This window comes from Bombus affinis, chromosome 16 (assembly GCF_024516045.1).
Source record: "Bombus affinis isolate iyBomAffi1 chromosome 16, iyBomAffi1.2, whole genome shotgun sequence".
Lineage (NCBI taxonomy): Eukaryota > Metazoa > Arthropoda > Insecta > Hymenoptera > Apidae > Bombus > Bombus affinis.
The window spans coordinates 5681157-5701353 of NC_066359.1; the positions used below are offsets into that span (position 1 = coordinate 5681157).

The 20197-nt window shown below is 34.9% G+C and overlaps 2 protein-coding genes and 1 long non-coding RNA gene across 9 annotated transcripts in view; 1 reads left to right on the forward strand and 2 right to left on the reverse strand.

Annotated features, from left to right (window-relative positions):
• Positions 1-2207: 2207 nt before the first annotated feature.
• Positions 2208-4092, reverse strand: LOC126925854 (uncharacterized). Its single transcript, XR_007714156.1, has 3 exons — positions 3622-4092; positions 3132-3478; positions 2208-2666 (listed from the first exon to the last, which is right to left on the reverse strand). It is a non-coding gene; the product is annotated as an uncharacterized LOC126925854 (long non-coding RNA).
• Positions 4093-4117: 25 nt separating this feature from the next.
• Positions 4118-6157, forward strand: LOC126925850 (xyloside xylosyltransferase 1). The gene is made up of 3 exons (XM_050741836.1): positions 4118-4820; positions 4910-5383; positions 5498-6157. Exons 1-3 carry the CDS (start codon positions 4428-4430, stop codon positions 5702-5704), a joined length of 1074 nt encoding a protein of 357 aa, XP_050597793.1. The 5' UTR covers positions 4118-4427; the 3' UTR covers positions 5705-6157.
• A 53-nt stretch (positions 6158-6210) lies between these two features.
• The window catches only part of LOC126925849 (protein cordon-bleu), a 96804-nt gene continuing 82817 nt past the window's right edge, over positions 6211-20197 (reverse strand). For 5 of the 7 annotated variants that reach the window (XM_050741828.1, XM_050741831.1, XM_050741832.1 and 2 more), the window contains 10 exons: positions 18884-18970; positions 18549-18675; positions 14703-15064; positions 14047-14329; positions 13347-13766; positions 10926-11777; positions 9235-10439; positions 9005-9102; positions 7847-8930; positions 6211-7602 (listed from right to left, as the gene is read on the reverse strand). In XM_050741828.1, the coding sequence (XP_050597785.1) occupies positions 7585-7602; positions 7847-8930; positions 9005-9102; positions 9235-10439; positions 10926-11777; positions 13347-13766; positions 14047-14329; positions 14703-15064; positions 18549-18675; positions 18884-18970 (4536 nt within the window). In that variant the 3' untranslated portion in view covers positions 6211-7584. The remainder of the gene's footprint in view (positions 7603-7846; positions 8931-9004; positions 9103-9234; positions 10440-10925; positions 11778-13346; positions 13767-14046; positions 14330-14702; positions 15065-18548; positions 18676-18883; positions 18971-20197) is intronic. The other 2 variants (XM_050741829.1, XM_050741835.1) reach the window with 2 other exon arrangements.

Here is a 20197-nt window from a genome sequence, read left to right on the forward strand (position 1 = left end):
GAAATACGTCCGGATGTAAACGAGTCAATATGTTACATAATTGTCAGACCAGTTAATTACCTCACTCCAGCCTGTATCGTTGCGATCTTGTTCCCTGGCGAGATAATAAATGACAAAAGATGATATCGATTTTCAGAATTAAAACACCGCCGCTGGACCAGAACACATTCACGCACAATGGAAACGGGTATTTAATTCAGCAATTTCTATATTTTACCAATTTATTTCTATCGTCGTATTTTTATTCCATTGTGCAAATAATTCCATCTATACTTTTCATTTATTACTTACTTTTGTCTCAGTCATTTTTCATAACGTCTCTGGTAATATTAAGTTAAAACGTTCCTTTAAAATATTAAAATATTCTTATTGTACAAACCATATCACATAATCTTCCAATTTTTTAATATTATTTATATTCTTGGATTTCTTCAATCTGAACACGCATACCCATGTTTCCTAAGAAACTGCAAAACTTAATACGTCCTTATCAATCTTCCATTTTAGCATCAAAATCCATTAAGCTAAGCAGAACATCCCACTATCTCTATATATACTATGTGAACATTCTAAAATTCTAATTAAGAGCTTAAATTTATATTGGTATGACTCTCCAACCTGGATACTTATAAACGTAACTCTAAAAAATGACAAAACTCGATATCCTCTCACCATCCTTCTCAATTTCAACATCGTCGACTATAAATCTTTCAAAATCCACCAAACTATATCAAAAAATACCTCTATTGCGATATCAATAGCGCTCTGCAACAATATTCTATAACCTACCAGGAGTACTGCATAACCTAACCTAGCGAAAATGATTTGCACAGACTGGGGACGCGGGATCGATATCCAGCAACCAACAGTGTCGACAGCCAAGAGATTCCATCGATCGAGGAGGCAATTAATTACGGAAGATGATCGGTAATTAACAGTAACTGGAGCTGGATAACGTTCATACGGCACGCTAATACCGAATATACGACGCGCCACGGCTGTGGCTGACTCTTTATGGTGGGGTGTGCTCGTGACGTGAATTATTAGCCCTTCGGTCCTCGACACAGCCTCCGGGGATAGGTTCGTGAACGGGCGTGGCTTAGCCGGCAGGCGTGGCTCGAACGCCACCCTTGAAAAACCACCAGTCACCCTCCCTGCATCGGGATACACGGGGCGAATTGATTCCGCACGGATTTTCCCTTTCTTACACGTTCTGCTTTCTTTCTAGACGAAGATCTGCCTGCCTTTCGTCGGATTACACGTCGCTTCGCGTGACATAACCTCTTTTTGGTTCCTGCAAAAAGATACAAGTTAGACTAGAAAGTGGAATGTTTGGTTTAATTGGTTGTTTTCTAGTATTTGAGAATGGCAAATTTGAGTAAATCAGCAGAGAAAGTTGGAGATTGTGGTGGAAACGTAATAAGATTAAGAAATAGCAAATATTGAATTTAAAGGATCTTTTAGATATAATCATTTTTAGGAGAAGAAATTGATAACGTTCTTTAAGAATTAGACCTATACTTCACTATGATGTCTAAGACTTGTATAAAACGATGAATGGTCGTCATAAAACAACAAACCTTATATTTAACAAGTAGGTATCAATTAACACTAACCTTCCTCGGCCGGTCAAATTAGCCTGGTTTCAAAATTTAATTTAAAATTGTACATTCATTGTTATCTCTTACAAGTTTATTCAACTTTATGTAGATTCTTATATTATCTGATTAATCAATTTCGCAGTTTTTGTTAATATAAGAATTTACATAAAGTTAAATAAACTTGTAAGAAATAACAATGAATGTACAATTACAAATTAAATTTTGAAACCGGTCATTTGACCTGGGCCTGGTAAGGTTCATGCTAAATAAAGAGAATCCTTTCTTTATAACAATTTTTAAAATAAAGAGATTACAAATTACTAGATTATTATCACTAAATTACTCCTAAAAATTAACTCTTTAATCCCTTAACTTCCCAAAATATTATTAATATTACCTCTGTTCCCTTAACCTCTCAACAAATTTTATTAAAATTAACCTTCTATCCTCTTAAGGTCCAAAATACCAAACTTAAAGCTTTCAAAAGCCAATTTCAACCTCAAATTCTATATAAACTATCATTTTCTACTCAAAACTTCTTAAACATTCCAGAACCTCTAAACAACATCCTATTCTCATACAAGAGACAGCAGTTTTCGTGTTCGACGAAATCATAGCGGAAGTTCCGCTGGTTCTTCGGCAGTTTCCAGCATCTTCCCCCAGGACGAGCAAGTCGTATAAGCGGAGGAAGAGCGACGGGAAGCTGGAGGAGGGAAACAGACGCAGAAAGGGACGGGACGTTGGGAGGGAGGAGAAGCTTCGCCATCCTCCCAAAGCTCTGTGCTAGCGTTTGTACAGTGGTAATGGGCTGTCAGGAGCAGACGTTCGCTGCTCGTGCCTTATATACCAACACCATTACGCTGCTCTTGGGTCGGTTCCTATCGGTTTGCTCGTATTATCAACCCCTCTGATTGCATTCTCCTCGTCTCTCCCTTCTGTACCGCTCCTTCATAGCTCACCCTCTTCGACCGCCTCCTTCGATAACGTCTTCCCATTGCTACCACGATCAACCAACTCTGGGTACAAAATATGCTTTGGATTTAAAGGGTACGGAATGGAGGATACCTGGAAAGGTGGCGTTTGTTAACTGGTTAACTAGTTCATAACTTCTTTGATATCTTTCTTTTTGGAAATAGAACTTAAATTTAGGATTACCAATAGTTTGATAAATGCAAGTACAGAAAATTAATGATACTAACAATATTTGGGTAAAGAAAATAAATAATACTAAGAATTAATTATGTACTACTCTTGACAAAATTAAACTTAGCTTTTATTTAATTGGGAACATTATGTAGTTTTAATTTCAGAGATCAATACAAGTTCAAGATCATACAAAATCTGCTCAATGACAAATCTGTATTTGAACCAAGCTGGATCAATACTCCAGGAACTCATTATAAACTCAATATTTTCAAATATTCATTAATTTAACAATTCATTCATTTTAACAATCTTGTTCATTTTAATATCAATACGTATATGTATATATATATGTATATACATATATATAAAAATTATTTTATTTACTTTTTCTGATCTACTTGCAGTGTGAGGAGTGAAAATCCTCACTTGAAAGTTCGACTGGTGCCACGTGTTCATCGACTATCCCCCAACGTGCCTTTCCCTCCCGCAGTGATCAATACTGCGAGAGGTCTTCTGCACAGGACAGGTAGGCTGCTGGTCCACATTTCAGCATGGAAGATAATACGTATAAAAAGGCGCAAGTTCGTCAACGCAAGTTCGTCAGACTGGTGTCCTTGAAAATTTTCCAATCTCTATTTATCTCCCATTGTCAATCAATTCTTTCAAGAATAAATCTTTCATAAATTTCTTCTAGTTTACCTTTTTTTTGTTCCAATAACATAATCTAAAAACTGAAACATAATTCTAGAATTAAATGTTTTTGTATTATGAAAGGGGTAAAGAAGATTATTAATCATTGTGGTAAAGGTAAAAGATTGTTTGAATTTTGGTTTCATTTTGTATTATATACACACATTTTAATCTTTTACAATACCTTTGTAATATCTAATAACACATATCTTTAAAAATTGTACTTCAAGGAAGAAGCTACTGCACCCTAATTCATATTTTGATAAGCTTTTGCAGTAAAATTGTTACCATTTCGAAATTGATGCTTTCAATAGAACATTTTGAATATTAGTGTGTTGAAATTAAGCATTAATTTATGTAGCGTCATAATGTATTTTCAGCGCCACCTAGCTATAACTGCTGGAACTATTATGTCCACAACCTTGGAGTAGCGGAAAAATTTGAACTTTGAATTCATTTCTTTTACTCTAACAAACGTATTGCAGAAATTTTATTTCCCAGATATATTTACAATGTTAAATAACATTTTACTTGATCTATAATTGTGTAATACATACTTATTTTTGACTTTCAAAGCTTTGGGATAATGTATCATGAACTATGCAATACAAAGAAGAAAGGGTCAATATTTTTGATGCAGATAATAAAACAACTGCATCAGTAAGTGTATTGTTTTGATTGCAATATTGTATTCAGTATTTATTTTTTCCAAATGACTTGTGTCCTCTTTCCTGCACATTAATTATCCACTCATAATTTAATAAATATTGAACGTATATTTTTTTTGTTTACTTATGTGTTCTATAGTATGGCCACCATTAAATGATTTTGATAGACTTCAATAACATAACCTAATATTTTATCAAACTTCAATAACATAACCTATCGAAGTATAAATACATCATCTACAGTTTTAATAAATTTTTTCTAATATTGAGCTGTAGCCATTTGGAATGTACGAAGGCAACTTGAACATGATCGAGTAATTAAATGCTCCTGTTACGCAAGGTGCTCATCAATTTGACGCTCCTAGTTGTGATTCTTGTTCTGTTTTACTGCTATCAGACGTCAAATGGTACACGCTGGATACTGCGCAGAGACCAAGAAAATGCTTCGACCACCGAGTCGACAAATATTCATGAAGATACCATCACGACGACAGTATTCTTTCCAAATAAGAAAAATTACTATAATGTCTGGTGTATATTCACCAAAGTAGATAGTAACTCTCCAATGCGACGAAAATTTGAGATCTTTGCAGAGTCTTTAATTAAACTATCCTCTGTTGACATTGCATTCCATGTTATAACTGATGACGATAGCAAAAATGTTACAGAGAAAGTTTTGGCAAACATTCTCTCATCCACTGGCAAATTTATGGAGGTGAAGCAGAAGAATTTTGTTTAGAATTTTGATCTTCATGAATTATATTTCTTACAAGATTTTATAATTTGTTTATTCCTTTGTTTCAGGTGCAATATTATGATGTACATAAACTAGCATTGCAATTGGAAGACATTGTGTCTGTCATGTCTCCATACTTCAGCAGCAAACCAGGAACCTACTATTCAGATGCATTATTTTTCCTATCCTTAGGTTTACATCGAATAGCTCCAGCTGAACAAAGTGTTGCAGCAATGTTTGATGTTGATACCAAATTTCGCAAAGATATCAAGGAGCTTTTTGAAGAATTCAACACTTTTGGGAATCAAGCATTGTTTGGTCTGGCCCCAGAGCTCACTCCAGTTTACAGACACGTTTTATATTTGTATCGTAGCAAACATCCTAACACATTATTTGGAGAACCTGCGAGTTCAGGTGGTTATCATGGATATAACAGTGGAGTGGTACTCTTTAACCTTGACAAATTAAGGAATTCTTCTGTTTATGATGCAATTGTGAAAAGAGAAAGTGTTGATGCAATGACAAAGAAATATCATTTTAAGGTAAAGGATATAACAATAATTGATTCATAAAGTCAAGTTGAAAGTCATTTAAGTGATAATAATAGTGATTAACACTATCATTGCAAAGTTGTTACATTTTCCATGTTTTCTTAGGGTCACTTAGGAGATCAGGATTTTTATACCATCTTAGGAATGGAAAAACCTGAATTAATTCACACCATTGATTGTGGATGGAATAGACAGCTGTGTACATGGTGGAGGGACCGTGGATATGCAGATATATTTGGACAATATTCAAAGTGTGATTCAGAAACAAAATTATGGCATGGAAATTGCAATGCCCCCATACCTAATGATTAATCATATCCGTAATATCTAAGAGCACAAGCTATAACTATTGTTTGCAAAAGTTTAAAAGCAGTACCTGGTGTTATTTGAACATGTTATTAATCTTAGAATCTGTGATTCTTCAGTGGCAATACATATCTTCCATCACAGTAACAATATTTAAGAAAGAGAAAGATAATATTAGTCGATAAACTATATATTGCATAAAAACTATTTTCTTTTTTAGGTATTGGTGTTTTGTACATTAAATATTTTAAATATTATAAGGCTTAAACGTTGAAAATAAGATGCAAATTATTTTTTGAAATTGATTTTATATGAGTTGCCAGATACATGTAAAACATGATAGGTGCTATTTTTATATAAAGTGCAGTTATAAAAATTGTTGAACGAAAGTGGACCAATTAATTTTAATTATATATACTGTTGTATTTTTTCAACAAATAAAGCGTTTTATGTAAATAATCATTTTTACAGTTTCTATTCATTCAGAGTTGCCTCTGAAGCAATTCGCTGAATAAAAATCAATGATATTTTTTATTTTTAATGGAACTATAAATAACAACATACATAAATAGAAGTGTCGCCGTAATATATTTTTACGCAAGGAAAAATAATATTAAATACAGTATTAACATATTATATGATATTTACAGTATACAATACACCTTTCTACGGTGATTGCCACCTGCCATAAAAATATTTCTCCAGAATGATCATAATCTATAAAACAAATACATACTGAAATTTGTTATTTAAACACAATAGTCTAATTGATTCTTTTAGAATAATATCGACAATATCATATTAACAAATACAATATATTTTTCCGAATGACTATCGAAACCTTGTTAATAATCAAAAACAAATTTTTATTTTCTTTTTCTTTTTAATTAACAGTAAATGTAAACGCAAAAAAGGAAAAAATGGAAATCGATTGTTAAATCAATCCTTCGTTGTTTTCTACTAACACATATTAAAACTTACTTTGAACTCTGTTAATGCATACTAATTAATGAATATATCTCATTATTATGATTTTCAACCTATGCGACTGACCAGATTGCTTCTCTCTCTCCTTCTCTCTCAAAAAACGAAAAGAAAAGATTATCTTTCATAATTATACACACACCCTAGTTGCATCTAAATTCGTTGTACAATACGTAAAATAAATGATGTCACCTTTGGTCCCAGTGATAGAATCTTAATGTTAATCGTAAAGAATAGGAAATGTTAGTCAACATTGACTCAACCGTTCAGATCTAACCTATCTTCGATTCCCTCTTTTCTCATTTTAGATCAGGTTAGGACCGAATGGCTGATTGAACTAATAAAAGAAGAAGAAAAAAAAAGAAAACTTAACAAGAATTGCGTGGACTGCATCATATAATGAGCAACAATGTTTCGAAAACGGACCTAACTCGGCCCGTTGACTATTTGGACACGAAAATACAATATTTCTCTTATCGCTTTAAACAGCTAAACGATATGTACATCATTGACAGATTTCTTTTTTTATTGACAACTCTTTTTCCTCGTTGTCTCGACTTTTTTTTACACACGGTATTTACACGTGGACGACTAACGTGGCTGTTTTTTATAGACTATTAGCCAGCAAACCGTCAATGGAATGATTTCGAAGAGGTTAGGTTTGACAACTGACAAAAATACAGGGCAAATGTGAATGGTCCTTCGATAGTGATTAAAAAATATACATAAATAAATTTCTTGCCCTTTCTTTTGTGCCAATAATTGCCAAACGTTGTATTATCACTAAGGCTGTACGACTTAAAGCACCAGAATATCTCTTCGAGAACAATATATCCTCGGTCGCCAGTCTTTTTCCGATTTTATCCTCGTGTCAAGAAGGTTTCCTACTTTCTGAAAGGCAGCTAACATCTTTCCATAGCCTGTAACCATAAATTTTCATGTTAGGCAATTTTAACGTTAAGTTCCGTGCCCTCTACTAAAACATTTAACTCAAAATTCTTCTTATGAAAATTGTTCCCAACATCCAATGTCTCCCATTTCTAGGAAACATTCTCCTTTACTATTACTACACTTTATGAATCATAATTTTCTTATCAGGGAGCATTTCTCTATTATTCAATTCCCATTACTTCTTAATGGATTTTCTGACTAATAAATGCTTACGCTTTTTAAATTCTCGCGACCACCGAAGTTTCTAATCGATTCCAGCAAAACGTCTCGCTGGTCAATTTGAATGGGCATGGACTTAGGTCTGGCACTTTTCAAGGTCACACCCGTTATCACAGGCATAGTAGGAGGCCTTGGCGTACCATTTGAATCCTTGGATGATCCTTTAATATTATCTTCTTTCATTTCTTCCTTGAAGCCTTCTTTAGTTTGGTTCTCATAACTTTGACTTGCACCAATCTTTGTACTTGACATCTTAAACCCTTTAACAACAGGCATTGGCTGGTGCCCTTTAATGCTTAGGCCATTTCGAAATGTCAGGTTACCTTCATTTTGAATACCCACTATCGAAGAGTACCTTTTAGGTTTAATATTTTGGTAGCCATTTATTAAACACTGATCTTGTCTATGTCCATTCTGTTTACTAGAATCGTTTTCCAGCTGAGAATCTGAACGTTGAATTGTACTGGACCTTTTTGGTTTTGGTCGCAGGCAAACATCTTGACCAAATGCTTTCGTTAATTCTTTGAAATTTACTGGAGTAGTATCTATCACGTTGTCATCCTGTTTGTTTTCGAGGAAGCTCTTTTTCAGCTCAACTCCTGTTACAACTGGTTTATCATTAGAGACTTTTGGTTCTGAGTTGTTAACTTTATTCAATACTGGCTTTTTGAATCCTGTAGCTGTTGTATGACTAATTAATTTCTTGGTTAACTCATTGGGCTCCTTTTTATCCAAAAATTCAAATTTACTCTTCTGTATTTTGGCAGAACTATCAACATTATTGGAGTCTACTTCATCTTTGGAGCTATTAATATTAACGATGGTACTGCTGTTAGTTTGTTTGACTCCAAATTTGTAGTCAATGTCCTTCTTTATCTGGACATTAACACTCGGTCGTTCGGACCAACTGCCTAAATTGATCATAGGAGGTCCTGAATAGGTATATCGTTTCTTATTAGTTTCTGGCGTTGGTTTCTTTGATTCTGGTTCTACTTTCTTATTACTTGGTGCTGTCTGAGGTTCACGAGTCGAAACTTCATTCGATTCGGTCGAATGTTCGTTAGAGGTAGTCTCGGATCTAATGAATACATTAGTCAATAATTATTATTTAAGTATAAAATAATTTCGAAGTAGGAAAAATATGAAATTTACCTCGTTTTTTCAGATAATACTATATCACTCGAATCTTTGGGCACATTTTCCTCCGCCTGTTGAGCATTTTTCAACTGCGGCAAAATGCTTTTTAGCACCTAAGAACAATCACTTACTATGAATACAAAGAAGGGACAATTTAAAAAATTTATATATTTTACAAAAAAAATGTAATGGGGAAACACTTTAATAAAAATTGCATAAAAAATCTCAAATTGGAAGGTAATTACCTGTACAGACTGCAGTTGCTTTTCTTTGGTAGGCCGCTTCAGAATATTATCCCGCCACTGCGAGGATTTCTCGTCGTTTTTAGTCGCAGTTACGCTCAGGTTGCTAATGCTCGTTGCTTTTTTCATTCCACTATCGTCCATCTCCAGATTTTTTTCATTCTTGATACTCTCAATCTCACATATATTTCCTTGGAGGTTAGATTTGTCACACATGGATATATAGCTCTTGGATCTCTGAATATTGCTCTTTTCATTACCAGACTGCCACCTCTGCAGGGATTCTGTTTGTATCTTTGGTTCCAGCTTCGTCTCACTCGATTTATCTTCTCCTGTAGTTACCTTTTTCTTCCCTTGCAATGTTCCAACACTGAATTCCTTCAGAGTTTTGTCTTCACTCTCATCAAGATTGCTCTTGTTCCTTGTCAGAGTCGCAAAGGATCTGATAAATCTCTCATCAGAATTTGTCTTTCTAGACTGTTCTACTTCTTCAAATATATTCAGGTTCTTTTGCTTGCTGTATGTTGTGATGGTAAAATTTGACAAAGTGTTATCAACAGGGGAAATTTTGGGAGTTGAGGGATTCAATAACCTCCTGGAATCCACATCCTTCTGAGACATAGTATTCTGAGGCAAAGTATTTATTTTATTCTCAAGTTCATAAATCACCTCCTTTTTCATGCTAGACTCTGACTTTCGTTGTATGAAGGACTTTGCATGTGGAGTCTCTTTCCTAACCTCAATTTCTTGCCTTTCTACCTTTTCTGTAATATTCCTTCCATCTTCCTGGTTTGAAGTTGAGGTTGATTCAGTGATTTCTGTGTCTCTGAATGATTCAGGCGAAGGAGTGATTACTTCAAAGTTATCGAAGACAGGAGAAGCAGAGTCTCTGAAGGCACTTGGAGGAGCTGGCAGTTGATACTCCCAGTCGGTGACGGATAAATCTTCATCGACTGCTGATACATAGTCTGATGTGTCCTGCTGAGAGTTTACAGTCAAATTTGCCGAGCTGATATTTACATCAAAACCATTGGGACACTCAGAGATCTTTTTGTTTTTCTGGTCTGTTTCTTTGGAAATGTTCGTTGGCTCTAATTCAGTTATTGTTGCAGATACTGGTACTTCATCAAATGATGCTACAGGTAGAGAGTTGGACAAAGTGTCAGATACTTTCTGAAGCAGTACGGCAGTCTCTGAGAGATTTGTATCTGTAATAGAATATTTTAAAAGGTTAGAGAATTATTCAATGATACAAAATAATTCAAAGGATTTATCTTTCCATGGAGTAGTTAAAAATGTGGAAGTAAACCAGAAACCTCATGAAAGTGAGACTACTATTCCTTTTTTATGTTCCATCACCATTTACAAGACATCAAACAATTTCTTAACCATACAAATTTTAAAACATTAAAATATTTTTAATGTTTCTACAATTTTATATTTTTATGAATCTAATTAAGAATTTTTGCGTTTTCAAATTTTACATAAATGCATGAAGATTCACAATCTAGGTATTAGTATATAAGAAACTACATTAGTGAAGATGAGCTGATGATGCTTTAAATCACTTCTAATGTTGTCTAAAATCTTTAACATGCCATTTACATTTAAAGTGATTTGAGCATAGAGAATTATTTGAAAGCTGCGTTACTGGAACAAAGTTCTCACACACATTAATGATATGCAACATGCACCTGATGAAACCACTGCAACAGGGGACTTTTCTCCACCCACTTCCTGAGACTCAGTATCCTGTTCCTCCCTTGATTGCTGTACAAGATCTCTGTCAGACAGCAGACTAGGATTGACATTCAAATTTAGGGCAAATGTGATATCCTCTGCATGAGAAGTTAAATGCCTCTTCTGCTTCTCTAACGCATTAACCTCAAAATCATTGGACTTTGACGCTGTTCGAGGAATCCTGGCTTTCTTTGGTTCTTTCAGACCCTCCCATTCTTTACTTTGACTAACTGTATCCTTGATGCTCAGTGAACTCAAGTGATCACACTTTGGCATAGTAGATATCACAGCACAGAATTTCTTCTCTTGGCTAGAATTCTTTGATGATAGTGTACTTAGTTCACTTCTTACCAGTGTAGAATCCTGGTTTAAAGAAGCTTCATTTACTTTATCCTCATTTATACTTAATTTTCTTTCATCATTAGCTCCATCATCAATATCGTTATTTAAAGTTGTATCTGTGGAGTTAGTTTGGCTCTTTTCCTCCAAGTCTATTGAACTGTAATCAAAGCTTGCTTCACTCAGGTGCCCTGGCGTCATGAACACCTCATCCTCACTGGTAGAATAGTTGGAACAGACGTCCAGTTTCTCTTCACCTTTGATGGAGCTTCCACAATTGGAACTTGAGTCAGTTATAAAACTCCCAGTACTGGAGTGCGCAGGAGCGTTGGACAAGGAGTCTACATAGCTGGAGTCTGAACTGAGGGTTCTACTCAATGGGGAGGGCGGTTTTATTTTGCGTTTTGGCACCTCGGGCCGTATTGTGGCGGCTTTTCTAGGCTTGGGAAGTGGAACAGGTTCTCCAACTGTACTCAGAGGGAAAGAAAAAGAATAGGCCATCACCAACATGTCTAGTTAGCAAGCAGATAAATATGGTCACCTTTAAGAGAGAGTAGAAAATATAAAGGTGCAATTCTGTACAAACATGCAAAACGAAAATGCTATTTCTAATCTTATCTCTTTGGACAGTATTGTATATTTACAGAAGGTGGATCTCTTAACTACTACATCTTATGATAACGAAAATAAGTACAAATTTTGGAATGATAATAACATAGTCACCAGTCTTTTGCAAAGTCTACTTCAAATAATATTAATTCGGGCACTACGGGAGATTAATAATAACTAGATTGCGAATATTTACGCAAACTTAAATGTATAAAAATACGCAAACTTAAATACATAAAAATACGAAAACTTAAATACATAAAAATCCGCAGTCTAATAATAACATACAGTCGTAAAGGATGGAACATATTTCTGTAAAATCTAAACGAATTCTCCAGCCCTGGTCTCCAATATCGAATTCAATTGAATCAAGAACCTATTCCAGTTTTCTATCGACTCCTCTCGACTGACCAAACCTGGAGGAGGTGGCTCCAAGATACTCAATTTTTTCTCAGACTCCAATCTACATTCACTGTGTTGAATAATAGGCAAAGAAGGCAACTTATCGACATCACTAGGCACAGAATCTATGGTTGTCACTGGAATATCCAATGGTTTAGTAGAAATTGCAAATATCTGAAGATTACTCAATGGAGGTGGTGAAAGATTGGATCTACGATTATCAATCATTGAACCTTCAAATATATCTTCATCAAGACTAGAAGAAATAGAACCATTGTAACACTTCGTTGTACTAACATTTCCCAGTCTCGGCTGTCTACTCCCGATTGACTCGCAAACCTCGTTTTTAGAACAGAAACTTCTAGAACTTGACAATTTTGGCTTTTCAAAGGCGCTTACTATCTTAGTTTCCCTTAATTTATAACCAACTTGAAAGCTGGAACTATGTTTCAATGCTTTAGCTTGACACCTGTCCCCGCAAATATAATTATCCACATGCAGTTTCATAGGAATAGATTTATCTTCTAAAATACTACGTTTTGATATGTCCTCGATATCAGTCCCTATATCATCCAAATTAACTACAGTTTGCATCTTAACCAATCTACTCTGAGATTTAAACGAACTTTGATTAGAAATACCCTGACTATCAGGAAGGTAACGCATCTTCGCCCATTGTCTAGTTTTTGGAGTGACCATATTGGAACATGCAAAGCTCTGAGACTTTTGCAATTCAGATCTTGATGAGGAACAATTATTTTCTGATTCTAAAGAGCTAACTTTGTATCTGACAGAGTTATTCCTGAGAAAGGAGTTGTTAAAATCTATAGGTACTTCACCGTTCCTACATTCAACCTTACATTCTTGAATTTTGGCCTGTAATTTAAGTTTCTCTGGATCAAAGAGACTAGTACGTTGTTCGACAAAATCTGTTCCATCTCTTCCGTTCTCAAAGCTATTTTTAGATACGAAACTATAGCAGGGGAAGTTATCATTTATACTACTGCAACTATGTACTAGCTTACCTCTCTTCCGCGGCAATCTAGAATCTACAGGAGCGTCTTCTACGGGTGCAGGGTACCCTGGTTCCGTGCTAGGTAACTTAACGTTTATGGATCCGGATCTATGGCGCGGTTCGATATCACATTTGCTGCCCTTCAATTCTAATTCCACTTTTGAGCTGTCTGGATTGGTGAAATCAATACTGTTGGATAGTTTTGAGCCGAGTGTTGTTACTCCGATGTCTGAGCTGGCCTTTGGACGCTCTTCTATGTCCGAGTTTGCTTTGGACGGGACACTGATGTCGGAAGGAGGCTTGGAAGGATCCATATCTGATGTTAGAGACTCTTCGGAGTCGACTATGCGTTCCAGAGCTTGGGTGGAGATGGCGGACGACAGGGGTCTGGTTACTGGCGGAGGAGGTGCGACTCTTTTCTTTCTTAATCCTGGAAAAATTCAATAAAATTTTTTAAAAATTTGACACGAATAATTTGATAGATGTTTGGAATAGCACAGCAAGGGAAGATAATTTTATTATTTTATCTGATAGAGAGAAGAAGGAACTGAATCATCATCATTAGGGATTATATTTATTTATTATAACTACTTTACTATTTCTTTTACTAAAAGCATTTACAAACAAGATTTACTATTAAATTAACAACAATGAAATTAACATAAGAAAGATCTATATGTAACATAATATATATATAACATAAGAAAGACCTGTGGAACTTAAGGAGGTACTGCTAATTCCGTGACTAAGCGTACCAGGCACAGAAGTCAGATTGCTCAAGCTCTTGCTAGATTGTGATGTTTGAGCTAATTTCCTGGGCATTTCCAGTGGAACCTTGTTCCTCCTGGGCAACGTTTCTGGAAGTCTTCCAGCGGAATCTGGGTTGTCACTTAACACAGAAGCTTCGTGGTAGCCTGAACTGTCACTGCTGTTACGACTGTGACTGATCACTACCTTGTCCTTGCTGGAGTCTGCGCAATTCTCTTCTGTACCCTGGAATAGTTAGCGGCATATTTTTCAAAGATGACGGTAACGATATTCTTAATATATTCTTTGCTAAAATTGTCCTAATCGTATATAAGATTTATACTGATATTCAGAAATATTTTGACACTTGCTTATTTTTATGTATTATATTAAGATCATTTAATTGTATAAATATCAAAAACAAATATTCGAAAAATATAGAGTATTATGCTAAATTTTAACAGATGATTTAAATTTATAATCTGCTAATTGTATAAAAAGACGGTTTTCCACAATACTTTTCCGAGCGACTAATTGTCATTAATTTGTCCATTTTTATAACATTCATACGTATAAACAATAGAGTGTAGAATATTGTATACAGAACAATTCTACTAACATTACTAACGTCTGCCTGAGCCTGAATAGGCGGTTTTGGCGCGGGTCTCCGCTTCCTCTGAGGTCTGGTAGGCGGTTGTAAAGGACTCGTGCTTCTTCCAGTCTCATCACTCCTCGCTGGTGATGCACTACGTCCTCCGAGGCTATCGGTACTCAAGGAGCCCTCCTTAGATTTCTTGAACACAAATCCAAAGACACCTTGCTTCGCCTGTTGCCTACGTCGCTCTTCTTGCCTTTGTAGAGCCATTATATCTTGAGTGCTGAGTGCTGAGCCTAGTGATCTACCTTGCTTGGCGTACAGGGTGACTTCCTGAAGATGGTAATCCTGCAATGACAGCGACAGGTCCAGTGTCTCCAAGCTTGCTGCAAAGAAAGTCAATTTTTGCATTTTTTATTTCTTTCTTTTAGAAAATTAATTGTCAAGGACTATTTCAACGTTAAATATAGTTTAACAAATGTTATTTCAGATTTTTTATTAATCAAGAATTAATTCCCCTCATAAAAAGAACAATCTTTATATCATTAGGAGAAATACAAAGAAACCTACACAGAAAAATAAATGTATACAATATTCTTCCTATCTTTATGATCTTCCAAAACACATCTTAAGCAATCCTCTAATAAAGAGAATATTTCAATTACTATATTATTCTCCAGTAAAGGATGAAGATATCCTATGAATATATGCTTCCTCCAATAAAAAAAGCTCCTATACAGGAAATACAATAAAACGTGGACCAAAAGAGATTTGAATATCCAGTACCTCAAAATATTCTCTTCATTAACAATGATTCTCCAAAGTAGATCAAGATCCTTGCACTCGAATCAATTGCTTGAAACAGCAGATTCCAGTTGAGGCGCGGCTTAGGAGCGCAAAAAGAGATTCTTCCAGGTCCAAGGGATCGGTAACAAGTGTAAAGGAGCCTGGGTTTCCGTAGGGACGACGGAGCCCGAAGAGCAACGCGAGGCATGCACGCTTAACGACTAGGAGTAACAAGTGGAAGAGTCGGCCGGCAACCTTGCGATAGCGATCTTAACACAACTGGCTTGGTGTAACTAGCTAACTGAAATATCTCGTGCACCGGCGCGTAAGTACGCGAGATATATAATCGGGGAGTTCCCGCCGGTGTTCATAGTATCGAGAATAGGCTATGGAGGATGGCCGAGCCATTTACCAGCGAATCTGGTTATGTTAGAATGTAGTAGGGTATTCTACAGTCGATGATCTATAGGGTGATTCATTTGAAATTGCTATCTTTATGGCGAAGATTATTTTCTGCTCCAAGAGGGTAGATTAAACCCCTACTTACTACTGTTTGATTTAAAAAGAAGGTCTCAAATTTTAATACATTATGTTTCCTTTATAAAGCTACTAACAAACGAGTTCTTTTTTATTAATAACTAAGAAAGAAAGTAATTTTTCTTATCTGGAAAAGAATTTGGTTCAGGAAGGATCAAAAGATTTAATATCTTTTTTGTAATCTTGACTGCTTTAACATACTCATGGTAGATTTCTACATGAAACTAAAACAGTTGTAAAAAGAAAAATTGTAGAATTTTTCTCCTTCATAATTTAGGAACTTTAAAATCCCCGTGTAAGTCCCTATGTAAATTTCGTTAAATACTAATAGCTTTTGTCTTCCTTTTTTAATATTTTAGAAATTGCAATACTGATCTACATTAAGGGTGCAGTTTCTTACAAAGAAAAGAGCAAACCCAGCTACAAAGTAATGAATCAAACCAAGAGGTTCATGGCAAAAGTAATTAAAGTTGAAAAAACAACCTCAATACGCAGGCTCTCGTGTTACTCCTGTCTTTTGCAGGAAGTAATGACGTATCTTCCCTGAGAGAAAGTGATCATTTGCAGTTGTCTGAAATGTTAATAATTTGTTCATGATCACTGTGCACGAATTGTGGGAAAGAGCAAATAGAATATACGCGATAATATCAAGAAATACCCTCCAAAGTTTGTTCAGATTACAAAAACAAGGAGAAATCAGATGCATAGTCCTAAAATTGTATATCTTGTTAGGAAGACTTTCCGTCTGGTGAACAAGAATGCAGAATATCAAGAAAATTGAATTAAAACATCATTACACGTGTGTATGTGTGTGTACATGTGTGTATACATACATATACATACACATAGATGATCTGGATGGCTTCAGAAGCCATATTGATTTGAGCAAACCCAGCCGATGCGCACGGCTACTGACTTCTTGGCAAATCTGATATCTATTTCGCAAAATTGATGTTAACATTCATCATGCAAATAATGCCACAGCACGCAATTTGATACGAAATAATATTTTCAGGAATTCTTTTCTTTTATGTAATTTAATGCTATGGCAACTGGTGATGCTACACTAGCGCCACGTGAGCGTTAACTAGTAATGTATATGGAATAACCACTGTAATAGAACCTTAAAAGATTAGATTAACTCCTATTATTGAAATAATAACTGATTAATAATTAATATTATTAAATTCTGTAAAACCTTCTTATAGATTTAAATCCAAACCATATTCCATTAATCCCTTAACAGTCCAAAAAAATTTGGTTGACTGGTTTTCAGAAATTGGTAGGGGATCTCGTTCTAGGGTAAAGAAATGCTGGAATGCAAAGAATTTAATTTTTTGCAGAAACAATCATTAATAAGAGGTTTTGTTATTTAAAATTTAAAACTTCTAACTCTATTCTCTCAAACCACAATTTTGTCTCATGGATTTCTTTTTTCCTCAATTATTTACAAAAAGACGATGAAATTATACAACGAGTTCAATAATGCTCTGCTTATTCAAGGAAGAAGAGCGTTAATAAAAATATGATCGACTGACCAGGTAAACCTGTTGGTATTATGTCTTGAAAAAGGTAACCTGGCCAGTGCTACCGGTTTAAATATCAAGCGCAAATGAACGAATCTAGTTCCGTCCCAGCTACGTTTTCCAGGGCAATGAATATCCACCAATCATCTGGGACAGCCTTATCAAACTGTTCTCTGCGTGGGCAAACCTCAAATAATAAATCTCCACTTGAAATCTTATGTAAACGTCTTAATTGCTTAACACAGTTCGCCACTAGTTGATACCTTTGCTAAACCTTTAACAAGCTTCAGGTCAACGTTCCTAGTTACTATTGCTGAAATTTTAGACTGCTATCATTTGAATCGTGTATCATTTGAGCAGTAATTCATCAACTAATGACATTAAAGGCTTGACAGAGAAAGAAAGTTACAAGTTATAGGTAATAAACTTCCCTTTTGCAATTTTACTGTCTTAAGTGAAATCAGATAATGGACTAATTTGTCATTTAGAAAGTTTAATTCTAAAATTTTATTTGTGTTATCATAGGTATTTTCATTGTTGTGCAAGCAAATTATTAATTTGTTAACCAAAGCATCTCTCAACCAGGAATTTTTATGATTATGTAATGAAAAATTAACAACGACAAATTAATTTTAGTTAGTTTAATTTTATCTCTTGTAAGTGCATAGATTTCTCGATGATATAGACCCTATTGTTATCCAATTAAGATTGTTGAATTCAGTAAACAGATAATGAAGATATAATAGATTGAAAAATGGATTGGGAGATCTCTAACCAGAAACGAGTTGTTATATCGAAGAAATTGAGAGTCCTAGTAACTAACAAGTCAATATTGTTAACTTGTAGCTTATAAAATCTACTAATAATATCAATTTAACTATATATGTGTTTTCAAGCTTTTATTACGTTTCTAGCTTCAACAATTGCCCTAATTATTATCTTACTTATCTTGTTATTTTTCTCATCTTTATCTATTTTCCTACGAGTTTGTTAATTATAGGAATGTATTTATGTTGCTTACCTGGATGACGCAGTTCATACTTGTTCTTATCTAAATCTTTTTCGCGGCACACTTGATCTAAGATCTCGCCTAGATTCATCTTCGGACTGACTCTGGACACCCACAGTTGATTTCTTGGTAGATGTACCTACAACAGTTTCACAATCGTGATTTTTTCTAGTGCTCGCTGATTACTTGATAAATTATCAGATATAGAAAATGGAACAATAAGGCTAACATGTTGAAATCTGAAGTCTTAAGAAAATGTTTACAGGATACTTGGACTTTTAAATTTCGCTGGCTCTCTGATATAGTATACGACTAGATTATTAAATACATATATTTTTCTTTTTTACCTGTAGCCTAAAAGTGGTTTCGAACGGTTGATTAACTTGCTTCGATTTTCTTGGTACAAAAGTGCCCTGCTTAGGTAGCAGCTTTACCTGCAACATTAAAGACAGAACAATTTCCAATAGAATCCCCATTCTTTAATAAACTTATCACGATTAAAATTAGTATTAAGATTGGAATGAAAATTAATATGAAAATTGAAAGGGAAATTAATGTTACAATTGAAAGATCATTTAACACTATAAATATTAATCAACTATGCTGTATAGTGGAATTATACTTGAAAAATAAATTAAATCACTTCTCTATTTCATGGAAACAGCAATATACCCTTAATTGAGATTATGAATATAAAAACGAACAATTAAAGGAAAGTTTCCTAATTCCTCTGCCATCGATAAATTATTCTTTCAATTTTTAAATTTTGTTTTCTCCGTTTAATTCAAAAAAACATAGGAAATGATCGAGACTTCTCGAAAGACACCAGACACGTGTAACGAAACGGTTCCGATTAGAAGTCGGCAAGGTAATTCTACAAGATTAGAAGAGATTAGAAGCAGTCTTCAGAAAAAACCAACTACACCGTCTCTTAGAGATTAAGGATCGCACGATTCATGGAATTCCAAGTCGTTTCCTCAACTCTAACCCTTCGTTTTCCTAGGCAGAAAAACTGCAGACTCAAGAGTTATTCTACTCTCCTTGATACAACTTCCTGTTGAGATCTTCTACCCAAGAAAGAACCCTATAGAGCTTGCGAGGATGGGAGAAATTATCTGAAAAATTACAAAGAAGTCCACGACCTATGTGTAGAATAAGAAGCCTAAATTTCTTCCCCTGATCAATCTTTGCTGTTAAGTGCTTCAGCCTGACAATTGGAATTTTAACATAGAAATGCCGCTATATTTGAATGACAGGAAAAACGAAGGAATTGGCCGTTTCTGGTCGTTCTGTCGCTTATCAATTAGAACTGACAATTATATTTAAAAAAGTATATGACTTTGTGCCTAATTTCGTTCCTTTACATGGATACCAAGAGGACGAAATTAGGAACGTGTGTTCCAGAAAGAAAATCGTAATAGAGTCATCCAGAGACAACGAAGATCGAGGTATGGCCTGTTTTATATGTGATGAACGATTTTCGAACAGTGTGAGATGCAATACGCGTGCTTCAGATGCTGCTGTCTTCTGTGCACATCTATATCACAAATTAAAAAATTTGTATGTTATTTTTGTATAGATCCATAATTTATATTACTATTATTACTATCTTAAATTAAATTTTGCAACCGGTCATTTGAGCGGGTCTGGTAAGTTAGTAT

Excerpts from the sequence above, each read along its gene's own strand:
- LOC126925850 (XM_050741836.1), top strand. The coding sequence starts at position 4,428 with ATGCTCCTGTTACGCAAGGTGCTCATCAATTTGACGCTCCTAGTTGTG. Across the intron at positions 4,821-4,909 it reads CCACTGGCAAATTTATGGAG|GTGCAATATTATGATGTACA; the intron begins GTGAAGCAGAAG and ends CCTTTGTTTCAG. Across the intron at positions 5,384-5,497 it reads CAAAGAAATATCATTTTAAG|GGTCACTTAGGAGATCAGGA; the intron begins GTAAAGGATATA and ends ATGTTTTCTTAG.